At 36.9% G+C, this 11,693-nt stretch overlaps 1 protein-coding gene across 1 annotated transcript; it reads left to right on the top strand.

Annotated features, from left to right (window-relative positions):
- The first annotated feature begins 9,817 nt into the window (after nucleotides 1-9,817).
- PGK2 (phosphoglycerate kinase 2) lies at nucleotides 9,818-11,430 on the top strand. The gene has a single exon (XM_003923102.4). The coding sequence runs from the start codon at nucleotides 9,915-9,917 to the stop codon at nucleotides 11,166-11,168; it is 1,254 nt and encodes a 417-aa protein (XP_003923151.1). The 5' UTR covers nucleotides 9,818-9,914; the 3' UTR covers nucleotides 11,169-11,430.
- Nucleotides 11,431-11,693: the final 263 nt, after the last annotated feature.

Below are 11,693 nucleotides of genomic sequence, written 5' to 3'. Positions count from 1 at the left end.
GCCTCAGCCCACCACCTTCAAGTAGTTGGGAGTACAGACGCACACTGCCAAGCCTGGCCAATTTTTTGTGTTTTACTAGAGATGGGATTCTACTGTGTTGCCCAGGCTGGTCTCAAACTCCTAAGTGCAGATAATCCACCCACCTGGGCCTCCCAAAGGGCTAGGATTACCATCACGTAGGCCCAAAGTCTTAACTGATTTTAGCATTAACCCAAAAATCTACAGTCCAAAGTCTCATCTGAGACAAGGCAAGTCCCTTCTGCCTATGAGCCTGTAAAATCAAAAGCAAGCTAGTTATTTCCTAGATACGTGTGTACAGGTATTGGGTAAATACAGCTGTTCCAAATGGGAGAAATCGGTCAAAACAAAGGAGTTACAGGGCCCATCCAAGTCCAAAGTCCAGTGGCACATTCAAACTTCAAAGCTCCAAAATGACCTCCTTTTTTTCACTTCAGGTCTCACATCCAGGTTTTGCTGATCCGAGAGGTAGGTTCCCATGGTCTTGGGCAGCTCTGCCCTGTGGTTTGCAGGATACAGCTGCCCTCCTGGCTGCTTTCACAGGCTGGCATTGAGTGTCTGTGGCTTTTCCAGGCATGGTTCAAGCTGTTGATGGATCTACCATTCTGGGATCTGGAGTATGGTGGCCCTCTTCTCACAGCTCCACTAGACAGTACCCTACTGAGGATTCTGTGGGGGGGATCCAACCCCACATTTCTCTTTCTCCATGAGGGCCCCACTCCTACAGGTAACTTTGACCTGGACATCCAGGCGTTTTCATACATCTTCTGAAATCTAGGTGGAGCTTCCCAAACCTCAATTCTTCACCTTTGTGTACCTGCAGGCTCAACACCACATGGAAGTTGCCAAAGCTTGGGGCTTCCACCTTCTGAAACCACAGTCCAAGCTGTACATTGGCCCCTTTCAGCCACCACTGAAGCAGTTTGAACACAGGGCACCAAGTTCCCAGCTGCACATAGCACAGGGACCCTGGGCCCAGACCATGAAACCACGTTTTCCTCCTGGGCCTCTGGGAGGGGCTGCCATGAACGTCTCTGAGATGGTCTGTCAACATTTTCCCCATGGTCTCGGGGATGACATTAGTCTCCTTTCTACTTATGCAAATTTCTGTAGTCAACTTGCATTTGTTCCCAGATAATGTTTTTTGTTTTTGTTTTTCTTTTCTATTGCATTGTCAGCCTGCAAATTTTCTGAACTTTTATGCTCTGTTTTCCCTTTTAAAACTGAATGCCTTTAACAGGACACAAGTCACCTCTTGAATGCTTTGCTGCTTAGAAATTTCTTCTGCTGGATATCCTAAATCATCTCTCTCAAGCTGAAAGTTCCACAAATCTCTAGTGCAGGGGCAAAATGCTGCCAGTTTCTTTGCTAAAACATAACGAGAGTCACCTTTACTCTAGTTCCCAACAAGTTCCTTCTCTCCATCCGAGTCCCTCTCAGAATTGCTATCAGCAATTCGGTCAAAGCCATTCAACAAGTTTCTAAGAAGTTCCAAAATTTTCCACATTTTCCTGTTTTCTTCTGACCCTCCAAACTGTTCTAACCTCTCCCTGTTATCCAGTTCCAAAGTCACTTCCACATTTTCAGGTATCTTTTCAGCAATGCCCCACTTCTGGTACCAATTTACTACATTAGTCCATTTTCACACTGCTGATAAGAACATACCCAAGGCTGTGGAAAAAAAAAGAGGTTTAATTGGACTTACCATTCCACATGGCTGAGGGGGCCTCAGAAGCATGACAAGAAGTGAAAGGCACTTCTTACATGGTGGCAGAAAGAGAAAATAAAGAAGCAAAAGTGGAAACCTCTGATAAACACATCAGATCTCTTGAGAGTTATTCACTCTCACAAGAATAGCTCAGGAAAGACCAGCCACCATGATTCAATTACCTCTCTTTGGTTTGGTTTCCTTCCATAACATGTGAGAATTCTGGGGGAGACAATTCAAGTTGAGATTCGGTGTGGACACAGCCAAACCGTATCAAGTCCTAATATCATTTCAAGTGTTCAGAATATGACTGATTCCTTGTTCAAAACAATTCAAATTAAGATATATGATAATTAGTATAAAGATAAGAAGGAAAGAGGAATCTAATTATTTTGACATTAAGCAATTACTTAAGTCATTTATGTATTCTTTCTTTCCAGATTTTACTTGAACTCAAGAAATCTCAGCAAGGAAGACAGATTTAAGATCAACCTATCAACATAAACAGTATTTTTATATATTGGCAAAACTATAAGACAATATTATAAAAATCAAATTATGATTTAAACAACAATAAATACTCTAAAAACTGTGATGATTACTTATTTGGACAATTAATTTTACTAGAATTTTTAGTTATACTTAGTTTCCCCAGCTTATTGATTTGTTCCGCACTTAAATTTCTTCCTATTTGAAAAAAGTTACCCAGAATTGGTCTTTTATTTTTATTTATTTTATTAAGAAGCCTCAATGAGACAAAATTTCTGATATTCTTTATGATTAGAAATACCTGTAATAACGCTCCCATTTATACATTAGATATAAAAGTTTAAGTTAAAAATTGTTTTTAGTAATTGTGGAAATTTTTGTATTTTATTTAATTTTTTTAATTTTTAATTTTTGCGAGTGCATGGTAAATGTGTATATTTATGGGTTATATGAGATGTTTTGATAGAGGCATGCAACATGAAATAATCACATCATGGAGAATAGAGTATCCATCCCCTCAAGCATCATTTGTGTTACAAACAATACAGTTATACTCTTTTATAATGGTTAATCTAAAATGTACAGTTAAGTTATTGACTATAGTCCCCTGTTGTGAGATCTCAATCTGAATCTTTTCCCTTTCAGTGATCTGCTTTTCTGTCCTGGAAACTTAAGAAAAATATATGTTCTTGCTGTTAATGTTCCTAAAATTTATTGTAGTGTTTCTAGAGTGTCAATTTGTTTCACATATTGGCTTTTCTGCCTATGATGTTATGAACACTTTGAACCTGAGATCTGTGTTTTTTTCCTATTATAGGATATTATTTGTTAAAACCTTATCATTTTCATATTATATTTTTTCTCCTTTTATGACTTCTCTGTGACAGATATTAATATTGGCACAAATTTTGAATTCCTCACACCTTAACTTTGTTCTCACTCACCTCCTCTTGGTCCTTTTCTGGTGTGTTATGCAAGAATTCCTCCACAACTTATCGATCATTAATTCATTATTTTACTGCTTTTATTTTACCATGCAGTCTATCCCCTTGAGTTACATATTTCAACATTTTTTGTATCCAATATGTTGAAGTGGTTATGCTTTGTAATGGCTTCATTGTCTTCACAATTCCATTGTAATTATTTCTCTAACACTTTTTTTCATTTATTTAAATCTTGTGTTAAGCTCCTATTGATCTGGCTTCTTTAGGATATTGTGCTCTCTGTTAGCTTTCACTCATAATGCTGAAGCTCCTCAGACATGTCTAATTTTTCTCCTTATAAATACCTTTGTTGTCTTTATTACTTATCTGCAGAGTGAGCCAAGCCTCAAGTACTAACTTCATTTATGTGTGTATGTTGAAATTGGAGGAAAACACACATTGAAAGAGCCTCTTATTATATAGTGCATGATTTTCTGCTCCCTATTACCATTTCCAGCATAGGTATTGTCTGTCCTATAGGAGTCACTAAGGTACATCTACTTCAATAGCTTCTTTCTTAGATTATCAGCTGAGAGCTAGAGACTGCCAGAACTAAGCATAATTATTGTTCTTGGGGCTTCACCCAGCCTGGCTCCAGTATTGCCTCTATAGAACTCTACAACTGGAACAATGAAAGAGAGATTTTGAACTGGTCCCCAAAGCACTGGTTTCTTCCTTTTTATCAAAGTTTCTTTCTCTTTTCTCTCTTTTACTTTGTCTTTTCACTTTTTTAGTTTCTTTCTCTTTCCTCTCTTTTTTTGTCTTTTCATATTTCTCTTTTTTCCTTTTTTCTTGACAATTTGTTTTACTGAATTGTAACTTTGAAATTTCAAGAGTGCCCAGCACTTAGTCCATCAAAGTTCACAAGACATACATACCCTTTCCAACTGCTGCTCCAATTTAGTCCATCCGGATCACACTCATGGATAGGCGTAATTTCAACTGTATACAATGGAGGGAGAAACTGTGCAACAAAAATCCTCTGTAGCAACTCAATCTCTTTTCTTGGTTTTTGGACTTCCACTGAAGGCTACTTTCTGTCTCCCAGGAAATGCAATAATTCAAAAAACTGAGGCTCCAATGGGCCTCCCACTGGTTTTGGTGGTTGCTAAAAGGAGCTCCATGTAATTACCTGTCTCACATTGGAATCTCCAAAACTAGGTAAGAGACTGAGAACTAGAATGTATTTCACAGGTCTTCATCTTATACAGAAATAACTGATATCTGACCATATTTTTGAAATGTATATATTCTTCCATATATTTCCATTAAGCTAGTTTGCCAGTCAATTAGTCTTGTCCCCTGCAGTAAATTAATCCAACGGCTGTCCAAATTCATTAGTCAATGTTGGAGATACAAAGACACATTTTCATCATTTGTCTTTCTTTTAGCTTAGAGCTTATGCAAACTACAGCTGCCTCCTTTCCCACCTATACCCTTTCTTGATTGCAGTGTTATCCTCAACATGTTATAATAGAGGAAACGTCAAGAAATAGTACTAGGCAAATATTTTGACTGTATCAAAAGTTAACCAACTAATATAATTGTTTAAATTATAAATGTTTTGCATAATGCAAGCCACAGTAAGATACATCATAACTATGATTAAGTAATAGCCAAATAAAAAGATAAATTTTATTAAAATTCAATGCACCATTTTTCAGGAGGTATCCCATATTTCTATTTTCTATTGAAACTTTTGAGCTTGGAGGTAATAGAAAAATTATATAGCAATGTGAATCTCCCGAGTTTCAGTATTAGAAGACAAGCTGATGCTTACATGGTTTTAGTTTTAGAATAATAAAACGTACCTAAAACTAAATTGAAAAAAAGTTTTTAGAATGTCTTTAGAAAAATAATCCCAGGTTATTAATTAGTTAAAAATAACTCTAAAGTAACTTACTGTGAATTAAATTCTCTAGCTTCTAATCTCTTTTATTAAAATTTTAATTAAAATGTTTCCTCTTGAAACACTCTTTTAAATTATAAGTTTTAGAACACAATTCTCTTGTTTAAGATGACTGCATCTACTGATCTAATTTGGAATCCTTAAGGAAAATAAAATCTAATCTTAGCAATACATCAATCCTCCACCAGGATTAGTTTGAACTGGTAATGATTTGTATTATTATATAACATAATATTTATAGAACTTATGTCTCACTAACTCTATTATAATAACATTAAAATTCTTACCTTAGCCTTCACTTTTCAGGACAAACTCAATAACAGAGATACAGGAATTCAATACGAAAAGTCCTTTAAAATTGCCTATTTGTGATTGAGTAGCTTACCTACTTAATTTTGAACATATTTCCATGTGTCTTTTTATCTTCTAAAAAATTAGATTATAATAGCAAAATATAAAGAGAGTAAAATTCACTTAAAATTTATGCAACAGAACTATGTTAGAAGAATAGATAAGTAAGTGGAGGGACAAATGCAAAAAAGTATACTTTAAAACAAATGCACTGGCTAATTCACGCATAATGTTATTGCGTGAATTATTTTGTTGTTTAAAAACTGACTCTGCACTGTGCAAAACGTTATATATTAGGTTGGTGCAAGAGCAGCAGTTTTTACCATTGCAAGTGGGAAATAGCACCATACAGACCTTAGCCTACCTTTTACAATTATCCCAAAAACTCATGGAAATATTTTTAAATTCATAAATTGTAGTTTACTGCTATTATCAATAGGAACATTTACAAATTCATAAGCAATTTTAAAATTGTATAAAAATTGTTAAAAGAGGGATCGGTTTATTTTAAAATCATAAAAATTAGTGACTAACATGACAGAACTAGATACATAAGAATTTACATAATTATATATTATTGGTCATTTCAGCACCCAGAACTCTGCATAACATATGGAATATATATTTGCATATTGTGCATTCATTGTCAACTGAACGATGAATTGAAGCTAAATTGCTCCAAATATTTCAAAAGCTTCCTAATAGAAATAGTAATAGATTGTATCCATAACACGTTTCCATTTTCAAAGAAAATTGATAACCTCTAATGAAATCTTTCCGCCGTACACTTTAATCAGTCACCGCCCTGAGCAAATACTAGCAGCTAAGTAAGCCGTCCTTTAAAGACCTGAAGAGAAACAGAGGACGTTTGCATAAACAAAACCTGGAAAATCTGTCCAAAAACAGCAGGATGTAGAGACACTGATACTGTGAACGTAGATGAAAACTTGATTTGGTTAAGAAGACATTTCAACCTGTATGTGGGGTCATAATTGGTATCAGGATTTTAATTCTAAAAGACAAGGTCCTCAGAGCTAGATGCTGTTACATGAGGACTAAGGGCGGGGAAGCAGTGACAAAACGCCCTTGTGGTTTAGCTCAGTGCAGGGCACACTGCAACTCTTCTTTACAGAAAGGTGCCAAAATAGAAGAGTATGTTTTCCTTTTGGGTCTTTCAAATCTATATTTGTAAATCATGGTGAATGATACTTTGAATATTCAGAATCTATTTGTCACTACATTCAAATCGTGCATTAATCTCCACCTTTAGTAGAGGAATGTATTTACAAACGTTATTTGGATTTCCTCTATAGGGAAGTTTTGTCTTTTTCCCCCCACTTATTTATTTATAAATCACTGCTTCTCTCCCGTCTTACGAACAGAGCTTGAATATATTTGTATGTATGTAAACCACAATTGAACAGGCAGAATAATGGCTCACCAAAGATGCTCATGTCCTATTCCCCAGAACTTATAAATACTGATACTACATGACAGAAGAGACTGTGCAGATTAATTATATCATGGTATTTAATTAGGGAGCTTATCCTGTATTATCTAGTTTGGCTCAACTTAATCAAATGAGTTCTTAGCAGAGAATTTTCTCTGGCTGAAAGTGGAAAATAGATGGAGTAGAAATGAAAATCAGAGAGATTCCAATTGCAAGAAAACTTCAGTGCATCATTGTGGGTTCTGACATAGGAACCTACAAACCTGAGAGGACCTTTAGGGGTTTATTAACATCCAGCAAAAAGCAGGTAGCTCAGTCCCATAATTCCAAAGAACCGAATCCTGCCAAAAGCCTAAATGAGCTCAGAAGTAAATTCTTCCTAGAGCCTTGTAATGACAACCCAGCCAACAAAACTTTATAAAATACAGAGCAAGAAACCAGCTGAGCCACCCTGAATTTCTAACTTACAGAATTGTTTTTGAACACAAAATTGTGTTATTTCAAGTAGTTAAATTTGTGACAAGTTGCTACAGTAGCAATAGAAAATTGACACACACATATATATATATACATATCTGTAATTATTTCCGTATCAACCTATCTGTATATTGAACTTAATGTGAGTTCACACTGATATCTCACACTTCGGTCCAGTACCACAGAGTTCATTCTGCTCTTGCTTATTTGTAACTTATTTTCCTGTTAGTGAGAAACTTTTCATTATCTTCCATTATTTGCTCATCTCTTTTAAGACACATAAAGTAATTTAAGAATTATTCACTTATATGCTTGTGATATTCAAACTTACCAACTAGAGTATTATATTTACGAACAGTTATTTTTGTCTTTAGTATTGCAAACTGAAAACCTCTTTTGCAAAGTTACTTAAGTCATCTCTTTTATTTTCCACATCATCTGCAGCAAAATTTCCACATCACCTGTAATAAAATTTCCTATATATTGTAATACAGTTAGGTTTATTTGTCAGAGGCTACATTACATAATAAGATTCCCCAACACCAGAGATTGTATTTTTTATTTGTATTTATTGAAGTTCACTCTCTACAATGTACAATTCTATGAATTTTGACAAGCACATGGAATCTTGTAACCACCACTCCAGTACCTCATACAAAAGTTTACCACACTAAAAATCCTTCTGTATATTCCCATTGTAGTTGATCATCCTCTCCTCTAACATGCAGCAAACACTGATATGTTCTCCATCCCTATAGTTCTGTCTTTTTTCAAATGTCATACAAATGGAATTACACAATAGCCATACAATTTTGTGCCTGAAGTAACACAGAAGTAATGTATCTTATTTCTTTCAGTTAGTAAGACATATTTAAGTTGTATCTAGGTCTTTTGTGTAAGTAAACAGCTTGTTTCTTTTTCTTTCTTTTTTTTTTTTAGATTATTTCATTGCATGGATATATCACAGTTTATTACTTGAAGGATATGCAACTTTTGATAATTATTAATAAAGTGGCTCTAAACATTTGTTTACAGAATTTTGAGAGAATACAGGTTCTTGATGTCCTTAGATGAATATCTAGAAATAGAATTGATGACTTGTATGGTAAGTCTATGAATATTTGTAAGAAACTGCCAAGCTGTTTTCCAAAATGGCTATACCATATTTCATTCCTGGGAGCAATAAACGAGAGTTCCTGTTACTATGTATTTTTAACACCATTTAAGGTTGCTTTTAAATGCTGTTGACTAAATGTCTAACATTGAGGAGTTGATAAACTGTTTTCTAAAGTGGCCGCACCATTTAGTATTCCTATCAGCAATAAATGAGAATTCCAATTTGTCCATATCTTTCTCAACACTTGTTTTTATTTTTTATTTTAGCCATCTTAATGGGTGATATCTCAAATATATTTCTGTCAAAGCCTTCATTTTACATATTTAGTTCATTCAACTTATGGAAAGAGTTGAGTGAAAAAAATCGCAAAACCAGTTTTCATTACTTAAGCAACTAGCCACATACATTTGCTTTCTCCAAAAATAGAATATCTCACTCATTTTCAATTCAAATCGGTGTTTTGATCCTTGTGAAAACCACGCAGTTTTTCTTCAGCTCAATTTCTAAGTTGTACAGGGAGCAAAGCAGAGAGGAGAAAAAAAAATAAAGAGCCTCATCACAACCTGGTAGTCTGAAAGAAATGTCACCATTACTTTCAGCACCTGTTGCTGATACTCTCTTTGCTATGACCTTATGGGATTCTCCTGCAGAAGTGACCAAGCATTATTTCATGGTAGTCTGAGAATGAAGAAGCAAAGTCCTGAAAATATGACAGCATTCCCACCCCATCCTAGAATGTATCTAAGGATGAAGGCTAACAACAAGCCACATCCTCCACAGAAATAGTTATCAAGACAAGGAAAAAGCAGAACCATACCATGCTAACTTGAATAAGCAAGATTTCATATAAAAACCATTATTTCGAATATTCCTTTTATTTGGCACTGCAGAGGTTTTTACATATCCACCTGGTTAAGATTTGACATGAATGAGGCGTATGTGGATTGGCAGCGGTGGGGAAGTTGTTTTTGTTTTGTTTTGTTTTGTTTTTAATAATAAGAGCAACCGTTAACCCAGCTGTGAGAGGCAGAAAAACTCAGCAGGAGGCGCAGACCTCAAGACGATTCTTGTAGTTTTACAACCATTCTTATTCTGGGATTTCTTCACCTCCCCAAGTCCTGCCCTGAAAGCAGGTACCTCACTCTACCCCACGACACGGCCTTCTGCCCAGGCAGTTGGAATCTGCACCTAGCAACACACGTCAAAGCCAGATTGACAGGACCATGGACCAATCACAAAGCTAGATTTCCTTTCCGGTCTAACAGTGGCTCTTGTGCTGCGAACGGTGTCGAGAAGAAAGGGGCGGGGCAAACGGAAAGCGTTAGAAATCACCACCGACCCAGCCTCCCAACAGCAGCTGGGTTCTTCAGCATTAAGATCCAGGGGTCAGCCTATGTCTTTATATTGTCAAGATGTCTCTTTCTAAGAAGTTGACCTTAGACAAGCTGGACGTTAGAGGGAAGCGAGTCATCATGAGAGTAGACTTCAATGTTCCCATGAAGAAGAACCAGATTACAAATAACCAGAGAATCAAGGCTTCCATCCCAAGCATCAAGTACTGCCTGGACAATGGAGCCAAGGCAGTGGTTCTTATGAGTCATCTAGGTCGGCCTGATGGTGTTCCCATGCCTGACAAATATTCTTTAGCGCCTGTTGCTGCTGAGCTCAAATCCTTGCTGGGCAAGGATGTTCTGTTCTTGAAGGACTGTGTAGGCGCAGAAGTGGAGAAGGCCTGTGCCAGCCCAGCACCTGGTTCAGTCATTCTGCTGGAGAACCTGCGCTTTCATGTGGAGGAAGAAGGGAAGGGCCAGGATCCTTCTGGAAAGAAGTTTAAAGCTGAGCCAGATAAAATAGAAGCTTTCCGAGCATCACTTTCCAAGCTAGGAGACATCTATGTCAATGACGCTTTTGGCACTGCGCACCGGGCTCATAGTTCCATGGTGGGAGTGAATCTGCCCCAAAAAGCATCTGGATTCCTGATGAAGAAGGAACTAGATTACTTTGCTAAAGCCTTGGAAAACCCAGTGAGGCCCTTTCTGGCTATACTTGGTGGAGCCAAAGTGGCAGACAAGATCCAACTCATCAAAAATATGCTGGACAAAGTCAATGAGATGATTATTGGTGGTGGAATGGCTTATACCTTCCTTAAGGTACTCAACAACATGGAGATTGGTTCTTCCCTGTTTGATGAAGAGGGAGCCAAGATCGTCAAAGATATCATGTCCAAAGCACGAAAGAATGGTGTAAAGATTACTTTTCCCGTTGACTTTGTTACTGCTGACAAGTTTGATGAGAACGCTCAGGTAGGACAAGCCACTGTAGCATCTGGCATACCTCCTGGCTGGATGGGTTTGGACTGTGGTCCTGAGAGCAACAAGAATCATGCCCAAGTTGTGGCTCAAGCAAAGCTAATTGTGTGGAATGGGCCTTTAGGGGTATTTGAATGGGATGCCTTTGCTAAGGGAACCAAAGCCCTTATGGATGAAATTGTGAAAGCCACTTCCAAGGGCTGCGTCACTATTATAGGGGGTGGAGACACTGCTACTTGCTGTGCCAAATGGAACACTGAAGATAAAGTCAGCCATGTCAGCACTGGAGGCGGTGCCAGTCTAGAGCTTTTGGAAGGTAAAATCCTTCCTGGAGTAGAGGCCCTCAGCAACATGTAGTTAACATAGTGTTACTTCCTTCCGTTTTCTTGCGGCCTTTAAGTCAGTTTAGTGCTTTTACATCTCAACGTGACTTTTGTTAAAATCTACCACTAGATCAAGATCTATGTAATGGACAAGCAGTGGGTCATCAGGAACTCTTAACATCAGCACAGCAATTCATTTTAGTTTGGCATGCCTTCAATTTCTCATTTGAACTTCACCACTGTGCTCTGTAGGGAGGTTATATTGTGAAGTTGCCTATTAAAGAAAGTGAGCTGAAAAAACTGAATCTTTTTATTTTAGTCTAACTTTGCAATTGTTTCACTATTTGAAACCCAAAAGGCAAAACTTAAGCTGTTGGGAAAGGGTGGAATGAATATTGCAATAAAAGTGCCCAAATACACTAAGAAAAATAATTACATATAAGAACTTACGGGTATCATTAAAGTTCAGCTAAGAGAAAATGTTGTACTAAATAGAAAGAAAGAGAAATGAAAGACACTTATTAAACCCAAGAAATTTTTAAAGAGAAAAGAAACTCAA

Source organism: Saimiri boliviensis, chromosome 4, assembly GCF_048565385.1.
Source record: "Saimiri boliviensis isolate mSaiBol1 chromosome 4, mSaiBol1.pri, whole genome shotgun sequence".
Classification (NCBI taxonomy): Eukaryota; Metazoa; Chordata; class Mammalia; order Primates; family Cebidae; genus Saimiri; species Saimiri boliviensis.
Note: the sequence above shows the minus strand (reverse complement) of the source record. Positions and strands in the feature narration are given on the sequence as shown.

What these genes read in the sequence shown, in the direction of transcription:
- PGK2 (XM_003923102.4), top strand. Translation starts at nt 9,915, where the DNA reads ATGTCTCTTTCTAAGAAGTTGACCTTAGACAAGCTGGACGTTAGAGGG.